The 20,586-nt window shown below is 40.2% G+C and overlaps 1 protein-coding gene and 1 pseudogene across 2 annotated transcripts in view; both read right to left on the reverse strand.

Annotated features, from left to right (window-relative positions):
• Positions 1-7,241: 7,241 nt before the first annotated feature.
• LOC149819632 (NDR1/HIN1-like protein 13 pseudogene) lies at positions 7,242-8,248 on the reverse strand (annotated as a pseudogene). The gene has a single exon (XR_016426602.1). The product of XR_016426602.1 is annotated as an NDR1/HIN1-like protein 13 pseudogene (transcript).
• Positions 8,249-12,853: 4,605 nt separating this feature from the next.
• The window catches only part of LOC149819633 (putative manganese-transporting ATPase PDR2), a 53,896-nt gene continuing 46,163 nt past the window's right edge, over positions 12,854-20,586 (reverse strand). Inside the window, exons 17-22 of the mRNA XM_089983623.1 lie at positions 16,736-16,801; positions 16,482-16,553; positions 16,259-16,410; positions 15,653-15,764; positions 15,454-15,570; positions 12,854-14,457 (exon numbers count right to left, since the gene is read on the reverse strand). Of these exons, the coding sequence (XP_089839749.1) occupies positions 13,342-14,457; positions 15,454-15,570; positions 15,653-15,764; positions 16,259-16,410; positions 16,482-16,553; positions 16,736-16,801 (1,635 nt within the window). The 3' untranslated portion in view covers positions 12,854-13,341. The remainder of the gene's footprint in view (positions 14,458-15,453; positions 15,571-15,652; positions 15,765-16,258; positions 16,411-16,481; positions 16,554-16,735; positions 16,802-20,586) is intronic.

Below are 20,586 nucleotides of genomic sequence, written 5' to 3' on the forward strand. Positions count from 1 at the left end.
CAATCTTTTTTTGAAATATCAGCAGCTTTCTGTAATTGTGATCTTATCTTGATAGATATTTCAATTTGCATGGAATTCTTTTTTATCTCGAGTTTCTTATGCTTTATTGATCTCAAGCATTTTTCTACTTTTTAAATGATCACCAAAAACATAAAATGGCATTTTTGGCTTACCTTCATAGATTTTCCTGGAAAATTTTATTGTTTTTAATTTCTCTCAAGAAATTTGCTTGTTGAGAAAGTGATAATGCAAAAATTAGCAGCTGAGATGGCTGCTTCTTTATTAGAAGTTCAAGAAGCGCTTCCATCTTCAATCTTTTACATGCATGCCTATGATAATTATCTTTCCTTTGTATATATGTGTGTGTGTGGAAGCCCTCAACCCTATGAATATTTTCACATCAAGCAGACAAGGGATTCCATTAATAACTGGATGTTTCGATTCATTGGAACAACTCGATAAATTTAGTTGATCCTTTTAGGAGTCATTAACCACCATATGGTTCAGAGGGCTGTCAATGGGTTGGATCTTGCCTGGCCAGAGTCAATTCTGACTTGATAATATTAGTTGATCCTACTAAATCATGTCCAATTATATATATATATATATATATATATATATATATATATATATATATATATATTGTATTGTTTCTTTAAAAATGTTTTTTTATGTAATACTTATGAAAGCATGTTGATATTAATAAGTAATATAAAACATTTTTATGTGATTCACTTAAAAAGGCATTTTTGTAATATTTATTGAGATGACTTTCTCTCTCTCTTAACTTAATTTATGTGATTGGTAAAAAAATAAGTAAAGATCTACTTTTTTTTTTACTTTGTCTCCCTCAGTCTCTTTTCATCTCTCTCTCTCCAAGTATCACTAGATAAGACCTTTTTTTTCAAAATGTTTAATTTTTAACTGCAGGCCATGAGATGAGACACAAGGTCTGACACGTTGTAGAGTGTATCACCAATTTGTGGACGTCAAAGAGTGTCAGACTTCGTGTCTGCGCGTGTCATCCGTGACACACGGGCATACTTGAGTGGTGTCTCTATCACATAACAATACTTACAGCGTCAGTCCATAGTTTGCAACTTTTTTTTTTTTTTAGCACGAGAAAATTGGAAAATTGGAGAACTGGTCTCACTAGTCTTAAACTCCTAAGAAGGAAGCAGCCAAGTCACACTGGAATGGCCTCCCTCTTCTCTCTTCTCCCTTCTCCTTTGTTTTTAAACAAAAGCTCTGCTATCCATAGTACTTCAACCTTCTTTTCTTACCAGTCACAGATTGTCCCCTTCCTCTTCTTGTCCCCATCCCATTGTTTTCTTCTTGTCCCCGCCCGTAACCAACTAGCAGAGTAGATGGAGAATCGGTTTGCACAAGTACCTTAATCGCACCAAACTAGATTAGCCGCCAACCCTAAGGTGTAAAGAGGTCCATACTTCTCCTTTCAGAGGGAGAGCTTCTTATCCACAAGCTTGAGACCTATGTCACAGGGATTCGGCTAGCAGGGTGCTGCACCCGCGTCGACGTTGGTGCGGGTGCGGTCAACCCGACGACCCTGGGTGTAGTCAACGCAATCAAGTTCATTTTGGTTCAATTTTTTGGACTTAAAAAAATTTGCCAAGAATTTTTTTTTAATATGTCACAAGGGTTCTCCAACTAGGTGCCGCACCCGATGTGGTCAACCTGACACTCGGTGCAGTCAACGCACCTAGGGTCATTTATGTCTAACTTTTGGACTATATATATATATATATATTGCCGCACCCCTACACCCAGGTTTTTTGGAAGTGCCGCATCCCTGCACCCGCACCCATGTGACATAGCTTGAGACCATGCAGGAAATTTCTTAAGTTCTAAACTTTATAAAAGAAAGTTCTTTGAACAAACCTTGTGTTTTAGTTTTTAAATCTTAATTAAATGCAGTATTATGCTTAGCATTTTTGGAAGACTTAACATATGACCAAGTTCGAGAACTCCACTTCCCTAGGTAGGTTGGAGTTCATAATCTTGGTAATTTCTTTTGATGTCACATACATGTGACATGCATGAATGCCTTGTATGTAACCTTCACTTTCCTCCCGCTATAAATAGAGAGGCATGGTTGCTTGATTTTAGTGCTTTCTCTTTTATTTGGGTTAAGGGTTTTGCTCACCTTCGACTTGACGGTCTGAGCTCATCGTGGACGTCGAGTGGCTGAGGAGAATATTGAGCACTCGCGTCGTCCGAATCAACTATGGTGGCTTCTGGTATGTTTTGTTTTTCATTGCAGTTTGCGCCAACACATACTCCCTGAAGTTGGTTGCTGCAAACCAAAGTTTTAGACCTCACAAGCATAGTTAGTGTGAAACAACAAAAATCATTAAATACTGAATACTTTAATGGAATGGTCTCACATTAAAAAAGACAATTGAAAAAATGGCATAATGGAACAATATGTACGGGTTTAATTTTACAAAACGGGATAAAAAATGGACATATATGAGGTTTTTTTAAATTAAAAACAAGATAAAACATAGGAACAGTGAGATTCAAATTCAAGAACCATTATGGTCTGCACCCAAAGTCCGACCCAATTGGATCTATAATTGAGGTTTTTTTTTAAAGTCTTGTGTTTAAATATAAGTTTTCAAACAAATACTATTTGATTAGTAAGCATTTGACAACTGGTGCACGGTTGTGTCGGTAGTTTTCAGAGGTGGGCCACGTAAGATAGCGTGAAAGTGGGTCCACCCAGGGTTTTTCAATAGTGACAGCTGCGTCCGTTTATTAGTGACGAATGAAATTGTAAATAGTCAATGGTCTCCGTCGTGTATCCAAAGCCTCAAGTCTTTGAGTAGGGATGGCAGTGGACCCGGGGAAAGCGGGGCCCCGCCCCGTTTGGACTGGGGATGAAGGGTATGAAACGGGGATGGAGGCGGGGACGAAGGTTAAAATCCATCCCCGTTCGGGGATGGAGGCAGGGATGGACGTATACCCTTTTCCCCGCCCCGCCCCGTCCCTGCCACTTTTCCCTGCCTCATCCCCGTTTGAACCGGGGATGTAGGACATGGAACGGGGATGAAGACGAGGGTGGAGGTTAAAATCCATCCCCGCTGGGGATGAGGTTCTAATCTTGAGGCGGGGCGGGGTGGAGACCTTGTCCCCCGCCCCGCCCCACTGCCATCCCTATCTTTGAGAATTTTTTGCTCCAATAATGGCACTGAATAACTTATATTATTTTTATTGTATATTATATATAAGATTGCCCAACTGCGTTGTGATCATGACTACGTTTATGGTTTATAAGAATTCCATTTACATTGTTTACCTTTTTTTTAATGATCAAACTGAGGGATTAAGGCCCCTTCCTAGTTTTCAGAAGATAAGTCCTACTTAGGGGTGTCAACGGATCGGGTATGGTTTATGAAAATTTATACCAAACCCGGGTCTGACCTGAATTCTAATTAAGACCCACAATTTTTTCAATGTAAACAACTTTAAAAATATTGTTTTACTGGGTACTAGTTTTTCTTATGAAAAATCCAGCTAGACCTGAATACAGATCTGATACCTGCATCACTTAGGTGAATCCAGGTTTGGATCCACCAATTTATGCAGGAGTCTAAGCTGTTCACAGCCCTAGTCCTACTGGTGGCTATACAACGAGGCAGTTATATATTCAACCACCCATACTAGTGGGATTCGAACTTGCAACTGTCTCATCACATGGCGACTTTCACAAACTGCTATCACTGCTCTCTCAATGCATATTTAAATGGGAAAAACTCCTCTCGAAAGAGAACCATTAGATAGAGCCAACTCTTAGAATATTGCCTAAAGAACTTGGCAATTCTCAAGAGGGAGGAGATCATGTGATCCTAAATTTTGCAGACTTAGCTCCTGATCCAAATAACATGAATCCAAGTATTACAAGCTTAGATCCAAGTCCCATGCCCCCAATCATTAGGAGGGGATCCATTGAATGCTACATATCCAGAAGAATTGTACATTTGTTAGAGCGAAGCGAGGAGAAAAACAAATCAACAATGATGAACCCATTTCTACCAAGGCATATTCACTAGACCAAGGTCCACGCACTCAAACACGATCCATTTCATGAAGTGGACCAAGTGGATCGGATCCTTCAAGCCGATCTATGTAAGGATATTCTTGGTATTAATAAAAATGTGTAGGTCCACTGAGATTTGTACAATTTATGACTTTCTTAGGTCATATCTGGTTAACCAGAACAAGTTTTGTTGTCAAATTTTAACTCTAACTCAATCCACATGTCTGGGGCCTACCATCCAAAAATCATTCATAAACTCTCAATCAATTAGGAAAACCACTCTATTTATCAAAATCTATCAAAACAGAAAACCAGATCTGAGCAGATTTTCTGCAGTCCGATCACCAATAAATCTCCAATTGAGTAGAATTTGAACGTGCAGTTTGTTGCAATGTGTTTCCCCATGTGTCTCCTGTCTACCCTCTAAATTTGAGCTCAATTAGAAGAAATTACTTTTTTTCTAAAGTCTGTCAGATAGTTAGAATGATGCTCCAGTTAGAAGGATGGAGAAATGGGAAAATATATTAGTTAAAAGAGGTCGGGTAGGCCTAGGAAGACATGGATGAAGGTGATAAGAAAGAATATGAATGCTTTGAACCTCACCGAGGACATGGCATTGGATAGAAATGAATGGAGGAGAAGGATTCATGTGGAAGACCCATAATAATTTTCTTTGTTGGTTCATATCGCCGACCCCAATTGTTTTGGGATGAAGGCCTAGTTGTTGTTGTTGTTGTCAAAACTTGTTTTTTGACATAAAATCTCTTTTGACTTAACCGACCTAACCCTAACCTAATTTCAAACCCAGTTTTACCCTGGGCCCACTGGAAACTTAACACTATGCTAATGTTGGCTTAAAAGCACTGTACATCAACAATAAGAGATATTTTGGAAATGTTTCATGTTTTGGGTTTAACTTAACCGTATGAACATATCGGCGATGCTTGTGACTGAGCTCCCAGCAACCAAGTTCATCATAAAATATAAAAAAAGTACAAATATAAAAACAGCAAAGAATATGTTTTTACCATGTTAATGTTGTCTTAAAAGTGTAATATATTCAAAGTATATTCCATTTTCTGGCATCATATCATCCTTTGAAAATATAATGATTTTCTCACAATATCATCGATGCTTGTGATCGCTCCTAGCTAGCAACCAAGTTCATCAATTATTTTGCATTATAATATTAAGGTGAGTGTTCATTAGTAGGTGGTGTCATTGGGTTGGGTTTGACCCCCCACCCGTACCAAACCCTAAGAAGGTCCGATTAGTATCCGGTGGGACCCAAAGGGCCCAATTAATATATGGAGCCGGGTATGGTTTCTGAAATTTCATACCAATCCCAACCCAATTACACCACCTACTAATTAGATCCATAATTTTTCAATGTAAAAATGAAAAAAATATATTGTTTTACCAGGTGGGATCCTAGTGTACTTCATGTAATCCTTATAGGATACGGGTATGGTTTCTCTTATTGTGGGTTCGATTAGACCCAGTTCCGGACCTTATACCATAATCTCAAATCAGATCTGTGTCTGGTTCCACCTGAGTCTGAACCAAACCTGACCCGTTGACACTTTAATTTTGGAACCATTGATTTTCAAGCCCTAAAAAATGCTGCGTATGCATCATAGTAGGATGATCCAAGAGCTGGTTTCTATAAAACCAAGCATGTTACCAACGGGAGGGGCAGGAGCAGTTAGTGAATGTCACCTTGTGTTGGGATAATGACGAGTTTGAAACCCAATGGTATATGATTGTATAACTTGTAGGGGTCGGACTAATCCCAGCTTTCCCTGTCGAAGGAAAAAAAAACAAGCATGCAGATCACATGAGTACAGTCAGAATTAAGTGAAGAGAATGAAAAAAAAGACAATGAAAATCTGGGTTCACACGGTACTTCTCATATTTCCAGTTCTCATATGCAGTGATATTACATTAAACTATAAATAAAAAACAGAAAAAATGTGTAAAAAGTAATAAAAATGTAAAAGAACATAAAAGTATTTTTGTCTGGAGATATTTCCAATAAGAGCATAAATTTCAAGATAATTAATAAAATTTTCCGCAATATCATAATATTTTAGCAGTTTTACTGAGAAAGCATCACTATTCATGCCATTTTTTCAGAATATCTTATGGGCAGGCAATTTAACATTCTATTAAGATTACAGACAGAAATCATGAGTTTGGTGAAGTTTCAGTCCCTATAAATTTGTTCTATCTAGTTTTGTAATTAAGCTATTTGAATTTGTGAAAACCTTGTCCAAAGGGGCCAGCAGTGGCGGAGCCAGAAATCCAAGTTAGGTGGGCATATAACTATATATAACGGGAGAGAGAGGTGAGTTGGGGGCAGGGAGGTAATTAATGGCACAGCATTATCGGGGATTTTCAGGTGAGGGTGGGCACTTGGACACCCTGGACAGTACGTACGTAGTTCCTCCCCTTGGGGCCAGGACTGAACCTACGCCTTACTGGTAACTGATACGTCCAAAATTAAGATCTTATGGAGCACAAAGGAATATCCCAATATATCCCACTTTTGGGTAATCTAAAAACCTCTTTACATGTTACAAGATTCTCACTCTCACCAACCAAACCCCAAGTGAAAAAGATGGCATCGGGCATTTTTAGCCGTTGTAAAACAGGAATGAAAAGCCTTTACCTATTTAATACCATCGTGTATTGAACCGTTAAGTGTTTTCAACTGTCGTCTGCACACAATACTATTTAGTAGAAAACACCTAGTATATTTTTTGAGTGTTTTTCGTAACTAAACGGTCTTGTTAGTGGAAAACATGCTTTGAAAATGGGCTTAAAAAAAGTTCATAAACTCACGTTGCCGCAAAATTTCACAACTCAAAAACAGCTTGATGATAATCCCAAGGAGCCATATCGAACACAACCAGCACGAGACAAAGCTTGAACTTATCATTTCGAACTAGATAGTTTGGTACAATCGACTGCGGGAAATTATGTACTCTTTATTGAATTACCCAAAAAATTCATCAACGTAGATAGGAATCCACATGAAACAAAGCCGTGTCGTCCAAAGGCGGCCATTTATTCAAAGTAAAAAATAAAAAACATGTATATGAAAAAAAAGGGGAAACAACACGTATATTATCCAAGAATAAAAATAGAAAACAAACTCAGGGAAAAAGGAGAGACGAAATTGGGTATGTATATGATTTCCTTTTTTATTTTTAATTATTCAAACAAAAAACTAATAAATAATCATTTAATATGAATATAACAAACGGAACCAACAAGTCCGTTTACGGAAACCGTCATAGTAGCCTAACGGAGTATTTGCAGCTCTTATTGACCATGTTCGAGTCCGCCGTTAGCTTGTCAACGGTGACGTCGCAACGGACCTTAACGGTGATCTTCCACGTCTTAACGGAGCCGACCTTGATTCTGACGGGGGCGTCCAGCGAGACGAATAGAGGCACCTGACCGTCGCTCTGCCCTTGTATCAAAGCCTGATGGACGGCGCTCGACAGCCGGACGTTTGACGCCGTCAGCACCGTCGCGAAGACCGTCACGTTCTGCGTGCCCTGGTAGAATGCCGGAAGCTGGCCGGAAGCCAGCCGCTGGCCGGAATACGCGACGTAGACGTCGCTCCCTTTCTCGTAGTAGATCCCGATCTTCTTGTTAGGGTTTTCCGCCCGGACGGAGACGTCGAACTCCGGCGAGGCGATCAGGGTTTGGGATACATTGAAGCCCTTGATAGAGAGGGAGGTGATGGAGTAGGAAGGGGCTTTTGGCCAGAAGACGACGTAGAGGACGCCGGCGGCAATGGCAAGAGCGACAATGAGGATGATGAGGAAGAAGACGATCCAGCAGAGGACGCGGCAGAAGGAGCAGCGGCGGCGGGGACGGGAGTACTTGTTGTAGAGGCGGGCGTTCTCCGGCGAGGGGACTCTGTAGACCGTGTCCTTGGGCACCTGGATCACGTAGCTCGGGGGCGGAGGAATGTCCGGAGACGGGCGAGGAGTGGGGTGCTCGCCGGAATCTCTCTCCGACCGCTGATCCGGCGACGGAGGGTTGGGTTTCGGCGGGGCGGTGGTCTCGGGAGCGACTGGGTGGACGCGGTCCTCCATTGACGGTGTGGAGTCAATCCCTTCTACTTCTACTACTACTATGTTTTCCTCCCCGTTCTGCTTCTCTGCGAATTGGGCTCGGAGGGGAAGCTTGGTTTAGGGTTGGGGTTCTTATAGAGCAGAGGAAGACGAGGCGAAGAGGTCAAGCGTGGAAAGAGAGAGAGAGAGAGAGAGAGAGAGAATTAAAAATATTTCCTGAACCAAAACGCGTTGCGTGCGGAAAAAAAAGCTTTTTTTTTTCTCAGAATTTTGGATTGGGGAGCGTGCAGAATTGTAGTTTAGCAGGCGACCGTTTTCTCAAATTATTCCGAATCTACCCTTGACCAATTTTTAAAATGTCGTGAAAATACCATTTTAGTCCTACCCATCTTATTCGAAGCCGTACATCTAGAATTGGATTGGATAGCGGATCCAATATATCCATATAGAACTCATTAAATTGTTAAAATGAGCTTACACAGGGAGGAGATGTCATTGGCTTTGTAACGGGCAAGTAAAGCCCGTGACCGTGACCGTGATCCCCCCCCCATCTAACTTCTCTCTAAATCCAGCCCGTTCATAGCCTTGCTTTGCTCCCCCCACGCCGCTCTTGAATTAGATAATAATAAAAAAAAATATGACGGAGGCTATTTGCGTCATTTGAGGAAAAGGCGCCCACGTTTCTCCTTTCCCAAAATGGGAACGCCTGACTTTTGATGCCGTGAAAGATTTATCATTTATTTATTTATTTATTGTGACGGACGAAAATGGCCTTGTTTTTAGATGGAGGAAAACAGCTGTCCAACAAGCCCACACGAATCCTTAAGACACGTGCGTGTTTGTTGTTGCATTGCATGCTCAGCGGGCCCCACGAGACAGAGAGAGGGTGGGGGCCCGGACGTGACGGCAACGTAGTCAGACTTTGGGGCCCGCCTTCTCAGCTCCGCGGGCCCTCTTGTTTCGTGTACTCTCTCTCTTTTTTCTCAGGTGTGTATTATTTCTATTGAGAAGCTGTGTGTTACCGCGTGGGGCCCACTACAGGGGGCCTCGCCTCGGCTTGCTAATAATGGTTACATCAGAGCCGTCCGTCTCAGAGATGGAGTTTTTGAACAGCATGGAATGGAGAGGTGTTGACTCACTAACTGTGGGCGGTTAGAAGGGCAACAGAGACAATGCCAAAGGACCGGATTTTATCCAATATCCGACTTTGTTTAGCCAGACTGAAACCATATCTGATTATAATCAGGTGAGGATATGGTTTTGGTTTTGGCTTTTTGCATCAGAATATGCAGATTTGATGGACATCCGATTACATGTAAAAAAGCAGATTTGGTACGAGCTTTTCACCATCCGAATCTGGATTCGAGGCAACAACTGATTAGTTGGATGTGGTATTGACTACATTTGATGGACAGTTAAAAAATGGTTCCGGTAGAGAAAGTAGAATCAGATTAATAATCGGGTTTGGATTCAGTATGCAGCTTCTTGTCCGAATCTGACTCCAAATCCAAATCCAAATCCAAATGCGATTAACCTGCATCAGATTAAGTTGGACTCGGTTACATCCCTGCTCTTGGGTCTGGTTTGGATAGTTGACCAGCCAAACACTGATCACTCTGGTCAAGGAAGCCCTTTCAAGATAGCTGTCACATGGACACAAATAAATTGTCACAGGACACGTCATTCTTGTGTAATTTTCCATTAAGAATATATATAATATGAGGGCCGGAGGTAAAGCTAGACTGCCGGTGTAGTGTATCCCTATTATAAAGCTGTAATACAGCTAGATAGATAGATAGATTGATAGAGCATATGACATCTGATTAATAACTGGATTCAGATTCGTGGATACAGTACTATATCCAATTCTTAATCTGAGAAAACAAATCCAACTCAAAATCCTATAGATAATCCAAACACAAATGCATATAAAATGTACCTGAATGGATCCAGAGAGTATCATTACACCCAATCAATAATTGGTTTCGAACTCGGTATAAAATATTTATCTGAATCCAAACCAAATCCAGATCTGATAGATAATCCAAATCCGAATACATATGAAATGTATCCAAGCTAGCTAGTCGGATCCGGATACCATTTTACCTTTTCCATCTGACTTGTCATCTAAATCCAAATCCAATTAGACAATATTCTATCAGGCCGAATTCAATGATGCCTACATCCGAACCGACTCCAGTCCATTTACATACCTACTTCTAGATTGATTAGCTGAACGGTAGCATTGAAGCAATGTGACAAATATCATGACATTTTGGAATGCAAAATCCCAGGAGAAGTCGAGCATTTTTTATACTTCTTGCGTTTTTATCAAAAAAAATAAAGGAAAAATATATTTGTAAGAAGAAATAACAATAGAACATATTAAAATTAAATTCACCCATTAGTTTTTTATAAAAAAAAAATCGTTAAAAATGTAAATATCATGATAAAATTATGACATTCACATTTTTAATGATATTGTAAAAATATCATAGTACGTTGGACTGCATCATGTTTTTATGATATGTACAAAATATCTATGATATTTGTCACGCTGCTCTAGAATGCCTTATAAATGGACACCTAATAATATATTTTTTTAGATAGTCTAAGGAAAAAAAAAACATCACCCACCGCACATTGGTTGATCTCCGGTTGGTAAAACCCTTGAGGTTCCCCCTGCCCACCAGTGAGTACACCCAGCTTCGACCTTTCCGCAAGAGACGCCACCCGTGGGTTTTGAACTTGTGGCGTCCCATCAACAAAGTCTTTGTGGGCTACATTTTATTGTAAGATATTTGAATTATATTTGAACACTTTTTTTATGCCCCTTGACGAGAAATGAGTCACTTAATGGGCCTGCCCCTCGCGATGTAAACCCCGGGTAGAGTCATTGACATCCAAGCCCAGGCCGCACCACCGCGCACACTCGGTGGGAGTCAATTTTTATCAGTTGAATACAATTGATCATGGATTTTTTGCCAGTTCGTTTGAACTGAAGGGAGTGAAATTGTGGAAGCAATTCGAGTATAGAGATTGACAAGCAGCTGGATTAGGTTGGTGCATGGGAACTGATTTCCTCCGATAATCAAGGACACCTAGTTGTTCATATGTATACAATATTTCCAGTCCTGAACGATTTTCAATGGATCAATAATGCTGGTTGGGATATACTCCTATATTGGAGTTTTATTTTGTTCTTTCCTTTTGCAGGATGATTCCTTTTCTTTTCCAGATGGTTAATTTATTGGGGCCCAATAAAAGCATTCAGTTCATAACGTTTATCAAAATTTAGAATGAATAGGAACCTAAACATTCAAATATTCGCGCCAGTTGTCTTTATATTGTATGTAGTCCAACTATGATCATGAAGCTAGGGATTAAACGAAAAGGGAGCAGATTCGTCTTTTATTATGATCTTTTCTCGATGCTTGGGGAAAATTTCCATGTAATGCACAAAAGTTCTTGATAAAATTGCAGACAAAGTTTTAGGTAGACTCTTCGTAAGATTATTTCTTCAAATATCAGCTGTTAAACTTTAATGGCTTCACTAGCTCGATTATTACTTGGCAGTTTATACTTTTAAGGGCGCATTTGATATCGCTAGATAATTTCCCTCCAAGAAAAACCTTTCTGTTTTCGGTGGGACCCACGCACGCCAAAGTTTTTCTTTTGCTGCTCTTTGGAGAGTGAATGTCCTAAAAAAGTGGAGAGAGAGAGAGAGAGAGAGATTCTAAATCAATTTTATGTGGCATATTGGCATTGTTCTATCTTTGTTTGCCTTGGAGAAGATCCTCCTAGAGAACTTTTTACTAAACCTGTCCAGGGACAGTGTGGGACTATGCATGGGAGCACCAGGACTGGTTGCTGGTTGCCTTCGTGTCGTAACTTGCATTGTCGAACTGCTAGAAGTGGAGAGAGCCTTCCAATACAAAATGATGGTCCTTGCTTTGAATGAAATGACATCTCATGTAGATGCATCAATCTAGCGCATTTACACCAGTCTGAAAAAGCTTCAAGCACTTAATCTTTCATCACGAATTTCATGCTTGAGATATCTTCGGCAATGATACCTCTTTGGGATATTTATTTTCAACAAATTTTGCTTTACTTGAGAAAGGCTCAGGAAGATCTGGGTGGATTGAAAAATTAAAACTGGAACTTGATAAATTCATGTTAAATCATGATAAGTGAAAATAAATTGTTTTTTTTTCTTTTCTTCCTTAAATGTATTGACAAAAATTGCAATAAATTCAATTGGGATTAGTGCTGGATGTGAGAATGATTATGGGCCCCAGGATGAGCAGCGATTGGCTGCGTATCGTGAGATATAACAAGACTATTTTCTAGTAGGGCCTGACATTGTAGCCTATATAAGTGGCCTGTATCCAATAAACCATGTATTGGTGATAAGACATCACTACCGTCTGTGATAATCGCCTCTACCATCCACCGCAGCCACCAGTGGAACCCAACATAAACGGCGCTGCTGATGCACTCACTAGGGCCACTAAATTGCTGTCCGCCCATGCAGTATCCTGTTGTTTTTGCATCATGCCAGATCCGTTCCATGCGGGTGCTTGTTCTTACAGTTTAACTTCGAATTGATCCAAGAAATTGGCCTCTATGATTTACGGCTCAGGCATTAGCGATCCAAGACCACTCATTTGAAAACAGCCACTCAATGGTTCCTTGTTCTGGATGCAAAGAATTCATTAAAATCTCCATTTTCCTACATAAAATCAACAAAGGGGCCCCATCCCTGCAAGATGAGCCAAAATTCTGTAGCATCTGAAACTGCTTAAAACAGCACCCACGAGCAGCTTTTTAACTATTCGACCATCCCCAACCAGATCTGAACCGGGCTGTCATGCAACAGTTCAGCTACTCAGCGTTCAGAAAACTAGTGAAAGGCTACAGCAACACGCATGCCAAAATATGTTTCATGCCTTTTTGGTACAACTTTGGATTATAATCCCTAAGAAAGAAAAGAGAAAAATAATAATACAGTTTCATGCCTTTTAGGTGTACAGATCTATCAACGATCTGCAAATAAAAAATGTTCTCCAACCCCTCTTTTACCAAGCATGACTCTAAAGTAAATTAAACAATGATGATGATAAAACCCTCCAAAGAAAAAAACTATGAAAATTGTGGTTAAATTAACGAGATGGTTACTAGGATACACTACAAGTCCTTCTTTTGTGCTACCGTGGCCTGCCTTCGCCGCCTTTTCCATGCTGGAACTTTCCCTGGAAATGCCCACCGTAGTGTCCGCTCCCATACAAAACAACTCAAAATCATGAGCATTGCCCATCCAAGCAGCTTCGCACCAAAAGGCTGAGGCAAAGGTACCAACTTCAACCAATCATTCAAACTCCTGAACAGATCAGATGTAATAGCTGTGAAAAACACGAGTGCTGCCACAAGTGCATAAAAGAAAGGCTTGTTCTCCCTTATGCTCTGGTTAAAAGGATGACCCATGTAGTTTACAGCAAAGGTTGCAACCTGAATCATCATGCTAGCCATGTAAGAGACGGTGTTCACCAGATTGGGATGGAAGCCCGAATCTGGCTCTACGCATTCCTCAGGCATGTACTTCTCGGCTTCCTTCACCGATGAGATGAGGAAAAACAGGTGAATGGCAAACTGACCAAGCAGGGAAAGAAAGACGTAAGCACAGAATATGTTGGGGTGTGGTCGCTGGGGCGAGAGAGTGGAAAGTGGCCGAGCATGTGAGATGAAGAGGAAAAATGCTGCTGTGAAGACACCACTTATGGTGGCTTGAATGTCACCAAGTTTAACACCATCCAGGTACATTACGCTCAGAACGTAGGCAGTGGCCAGGCAGTTGAGGCCAAGAATCTTGAACATCTGAAGTGTGGTTACAAGTGTACTCCGACCTTGGCGGATTATGTCCAGTGTGGGTGAAACTGAAGCATGTTTTGCAGTGAATGGTGATGCCATTGATGCATCTCCAAGCTTGACAATGGGTGGTGAACGGCCATCACCCTCTTCATTCATCTCATCCATGAGCTTCTTCAGTTTGAGGTGCTGCTTCTCAGCCGCAGTTAGGTGGCGATTACTGGTGGCAAGAGAATCTGATTCTGATGCCTTGGATGGTCGACCGGCTCTATTTTTACTCTGCCCAAATTCATCTCCATTCGGATTCAGTGGCTCCATCCCTGGCCTTGGCTTCTTTGATTTGCCTACCTTCAAATCAGCCTTGGAAGACTGTGCTGATGATGAATCATCTGGTTGAGCTGGTGGCATTGCATTCAGGAGGGCAACACCAACATGGGCCTGCAAAATGTGTTTAGCACAAGAAATATTAGGCTCAGATCTAAAATATTCCTCCTGAGAACAGAAAGACTTTAACTACTGGAAGTGTGGCTACTAACTGCAAGGCCAGATTAATAAGCACCAACTCCTAAAGCACATGCACGATAAATAAAAATTCAAAAGATCTATGATAATTAAAAAGGTTTGGGCTTTAGGATCTGTGCATCAAACCTGAAGTTCATACATGATGTTGGACTTTAGCCTACTTCAATGGGATACGTACATAAGAAACAGGTAACATGGCTTTGACTAGAATTTTTCATCTCAATTGTGCTAGCAGGATACTATATTTTAGTTTCCACCATAATATCCCAATGTAGTAACCTTAAAAAGTATATATGATGAGTTTTATGTTTCAATATCCTGGTAGCATAGCCTTCATGGGATATGTTTAGAGTAACAGTGAATTATCATATCAACCTAGACTTAAACATGCTCTAAGGGGGGTTGGCCTAGTGGGGTGGGGCCTTGGCTGATAGACGGGCAGTCAAGGTTCGATCCCATGGGCATCACCCCTCTGCGCAAGCCAATGCCCAGCATAGGCCCCAGGGGCAGGGGTCCTAGCCTCGGAGTTTTACACCACCAGCATGATGACCATAGGTATGGCAGGCTGAGCCAGCACAGCCAGGTCTTCATGCTGGGTGCAGTTTCTTCAGGTTATAAATTGAAAAAAAAAAAATTGCCAACACCAAGTCCTCAGCTCTTCGAACCTCATATTCAGGTTGAAAGACCCAGGTAGGTTGCAGACTCCAACTGCACAGACTAAAACTTGAAACACCATAAAGACAGTAATCACCAATTCTTCCTTTTAATTTCATGTTTGCTTTGTAGCACTAAATTGTTACTTTTGGCAAGAGTTCCACATAGGATGCACACATGCATGGCAAATCAGACTTAATTTATACTAATCCAAAGATATGAAGGATTCTGCAGCACTGAACATGTTAGGATGTTAACCTGCTTTAAAGCCCCAACATCATTTGTCCCATCTCCACACATTAAAGTCATCCTTCCGACTGACTTGAAAGTGGTCGTGATAAGTTCCTTTTGATCTGGGGCAACCCTTGCAAAGACCTAAATTTGTCATGGGAAAATATATTATTAGATGAAACAAATATATGAACAGAAGTATCAACCCAACCCTGGGGATGCTCACCTTCACAAATGGAATGACTTGGAGGACAGCCGAAGTTTGTTGCAACATATCAAAGCAGTCTCCACCAATACAAAGATCAAAAGACTCCGACAAAGATTCCACTTCATTCTGGCTGCATAAATGACTGACATGTAAGGAGCAATCGTTCATATTTTGGCAGAAAACATCACTGGCATTCCTAAATTCTGCTCAGATGCAAAATTTCATAGCAGCTCATCACATTTCTTTCAAGTACCAATGGGAATATAACATACACATAACAAAATAGATGAGTCCTTACGATGACCATGGGAGCAGATGGATTCACATCAGTGAGATGTATTGGATTCTTGTGACCTAAACACGGATTAAGTTCATAGTGGCTGGATGGGTATGGATAGCCATAGGTTGCCAGAGCACGATATGCTCACAACAGGCCTGCACCCAAGGTTCTTCTCATGTAGTGCTCCAGATGGGCAGGGGAAGTAGACCCAGAAAAGTCAAACAGGTGAGGATCTCTGGCACTAATTGACTTTTGGCTATTTTCATAGAAAGATCCAAGATATGATAGGGGATGCTTAAGCAAATTTTGCCACAAAATTTGAAGTTACTTTACCAGATGCTCACCGGTAAGAAATTATTTCACTTTCCTCTGGAGAGATCCATTCGAACCCCTGGGAATTCTTCACTGGAGTCAGAATTAATGTTGGTTTAGAAATGATATGAACTTGGCTTGCAACATGGCAGGCTGTTAAGGCTTGATCTCCAGTGATCATCACCTAGAAAGAAACCATGGTTAGGAACAATGTGAACCATGAAATACACCAGTACGAGATTTTACGTGGTTTACCAAATCATGGGATGATCCTTTCAACTCAGACAAAACAGCAGCAGAGTCTGCTCTAATAGGACAATTGAAAACCTGATAGTTAAAGAAACAGTAATACCAAATTAGAACCACCAAATTTGCATCAACCATAATCACTTAGCATTTGACAAGCAATCACCATGACCTTGCACATTGTGCAATCAGAACAGCCAGTCTGTACAAACAGTGAGCAAAAATACTGAGTGAAAAAGGATAATCTGTTTGAAGGTACTCACTGCAAAACCAGCAAAGATCAGGTCACTTTCCACCAAATCTCTATCCAAGTTCCTGGCCTCGCTGATCTGTGTCCCATAACCATGAATCAACACTTAGAAGGTAAAAAACTATGTCACATGGGTGCGGGTGCGGGTGCGGCGCAATTTAAAAAAATTTGGGCACGATGACACGGCTATATATATATATAACAATAATAAGACTCGGCTATATATATATATATATATATATATATATATATATATATATTCATTTTTTTAGTTTTTTGCCTTAAAAAGACAAAAATAGACTCAGTCAAAGTTAACAGAGTCCAAAATGTGGACAGACTCGGCCCCGGTGTGTTGACCGAGTCCGACACTTGGTTGACCGTGTCCGAAGCCACACCCGTGTCCGCACCAGTGTCGGGGTGTGTCGACGCAGGTGCGTCGACCCCCTAGCCGAGTCCGTGTGACATAGGTAAAAACAAAGGTCCACATTTTAGGTACGCTGAACTCAAGAAACACTAGAAACAGCAATGACCAGAATTGCTTCGTGGAATTTTTTTTCTACTTTATAAGCATGGGCAACATGTATTTTGAAAGTTCTCCACAATATAAGGAATTCCAATTATATGATGTTCTTGTTAAATTGTAGCGATATATATAGTGATTGGTAGCTGCAAAATCCATAGGTACTAAATCCGTGGTCAAACATGTTGACCGTCCATCATGCAGGTTGATGGACGGCCAGTGCAAAACAAAACAAAAAATCGCGTTTTTGATGAGTTTTTCTGCCAAAGGGGCATTAGCGGTGACAAAATTGTCGCCGCTAGTGCTCGGGGAGGAAAAATGCATTAGCGGCGATTTTTGTGGCCGCTAATGCCCCTTCGGCGGAAAAACTCGTCATTTTGATGTTTTTTTTTTGCGCGACTGTCCATCAATGTGTGCGATGGATGGCCAGCGCGATTGACCACTGATTTAGTACCTAAGCATTTTGCAGCTACCAATATATATATATATATATATATATATATATATATATATATATATATATATATATATATATATATATATATATATATATATATATATATATATATATATATATATATATATTCTTAGAATTCCTATGTATTTTTTATTTTGTATTTGTAATAGGTCATGCCCATTAGGGGCATTTTTGTACTTTTTATTTTTTCATTTTTTTGAAACCCTTCTACTAGCCCAACTAGTGTGGCTAGATGGACTAGCACTCTTGCTCTCCTTGTTCTCTCTCTATATAGGATCTCTCCCATATATTTTTGTGTGGTTTTCTTAAGCATTTTATATTGAATAAAATATTATTTTTTATATTGCTTGTGCTCTTTTGTGTGCTATTGTGAATGCACTTTAGTGGCCTTGTATTTGCATTGGTGGCTAGTGTTTTGTCTTTGTAGGCTTGTGCTTAAGCACTTTCTTGTATGCTCTTAGCAGCATTGTGAGTACTTTTGTTTGTGATTTCATTACATGGTATCATATTGTACTTGTTTGTGGCTCGTGGTTGTGGTAATTTTCAAGTGTTGCTTGTAGCTTTCTCCTCCAAAGATGGCTGAGAAGGAACTCGTGACGGTGCTCTCATTCAAGTTCAAAGATTCTAACTACCTTATGTGGGTTGCTGCCATGGAGAATCATCTCAAAAGAAAGAAACTTTAGGGGTATGTGTGTAATGAAGTGCCGGATGAAGTCTCCAAGAGCAAAACAAGAGAGCACGCACATACACAAATAGCCACTAATGGGCAAAAGAACAACACAACCACTTAAAGTGGTAAGGCACCCAAAAGAAGAGGAAAAATATATATATTCCACTCAAAAGGCTTCAAAGAAGCATACTTTACAATGGGGAGAAACCCCTTTATTTATAGACAAAAGAGGAGGCCTTGGAAGGGCTCCTAGAGGGACGTTGGAGCCCTTCCAACGGTCATAAATATGACCGTTGGATGCTCCAACGTCCCCCTAGGTGGGGCCCATTCCAAGGTGGAAAAAGGAAAAGAATAAAGAAAATAAAAAAGAAAGAAAAAAGAAAATAAAAGAAAAGGAGAAAAATTACAATATGCGATAAGAAGTAAAAAGATAGTTTTACCCCTATATGGGTCTATTTACAAAAGATATAAATATATATATATTTATATATGTAGATAGACACATAGACATATATATAATTAATATATATATGTGTATGTGTCGTGATCTATATATATAAATATATATATGTACAACATATTTTAACACCCCCCCTCAAACACACGGTGAGATCACCGAGAGTTTGCTAAGGAGAAAGAAGAAACGAGGCGATGGCAAAGCTTTGGTGAAGAAGTCCGCCAACTGGTACTCGGTTGGAACATAAGGCAATTGAATGGTGCCTCGTAGGAACTCATTACGAACATAATGGCAATCCATCTCAATGTGCTTTGTTCTTTCATGAAAGGTGTGATTGCTGGCAATGTAGATAGAACTCTTGTTGTCGCAGCACAGCTTTGAGGGAGTTGAGAATGAGACTCCCATATCTTTAAGCAAACTTCTTAACCATACGATCTCCGTGGTGGTAGTGGCCATCGCACGATACTCTGCTTCAGTAGAAGAGAGTGAAACTTTCTGTTGCTTCTTACACCTCCAAGAGATAAGTGACTCTCCAAGAAACACACAATACCCTGTGGTAGAAATACGATCATCGGGGTTACCACCCCAATCAGAGTCAGTATAAGCAAGTAAAGTAAGAGGTGAAGAAGAGGGTAAGAATAATCATTTTGTTATGGTGCCTTTCAAATATCTGATAATTCTCATGACAGCAGCCATGTGAATGGTGGAGGGAGCAGTCTGAAATTGACTTGCACTATGAACTGCATGAGAAATATCGGGCCTAGTGATGGATAAGTATGTGAGCGACCCAATCAATTGACAATAAGGTGTGGGATCAGCTAAAAGAGTGCCATCACTAGCTCTCATCTTGGCATTGATTATTTCTGGCGTCTCCACCTTCTTGTCATCAGTCAGTCCAGATCTGTCAATAATGTCGGAGGCAAGCTTTGAGAGAGGACCTACCCTTTGGGAGAGTATGCAACTTCAATACCTAAAAAATATCTTAGATAACCAAGATCAGACATATCAAAATTTTCTTTGAGAATATTCTTAATAAGGTTAATACCTCTCTTATCATTACCTGTGATAATCATGTCATCAACATATAATAACAGAATTGTAATGTGATCATTAGAATTTTTAACAAACAAAGCAGTATCAGTATAACATGAGGAGAAACCATTATCAAAAACTACTTTGCTAAAAAGATCATACCAAGCTTTAGGTGCTTGTTTAAGACCATAGAGAGCTTTATTTAACTTTAGAATATTTCCTTTACCAATTTCAAGACCTGGCGGAGGATCCATAAGCACTTCATATAAATTTCCATTTAAAAAAGCGTTTTTAACGTCAAGTTGATATATAGGCCATTGTTTAATGGAGGCTAAGGCAATTAAAGTTCGCACACTAGTCATCCTAGCTACGGGAGCAAAGGTTTCCTCATAATCAATTCCATATTCTTGGGCATAGCCTTTTGCAACCAAACGAGCTTTGTATCTCTCAAGAGATCCATCACACTTGGTTTTAACTTTATATATCCATCTACACCCAATTGCCTTTTTTCCTAATGGTTGGGGAATAATACTCCAAGTTTGAGCTTTGTTAAGAGCCTCTAATTCAACTTTCATTGCTTCAATCCAATGTGGATGATCTTTAGCTTCTTTAAAGGAAGTAGGCTCATGATATGAATGAATTAACATAAGACAAGCCCTATAATTAGGTGAGAAAGATTCATAAGATACAAATTTTTGTGGAGGTCT

This window comes from Nuphar pumila, chromosome 12, assembly GCF_984573655.1.
Source record: "Nuphar pumila chromosome 12, dmNupPumi1.hap1.1, whole genome shotgun sequence".
Taxonomy (NCBI): Eukaryota; Viridiplantae; Streptophyta; class Magnoliopsida; order Nymphaeales; family Nymphaeaceae; genus Nuphar; species Nuphar pumila.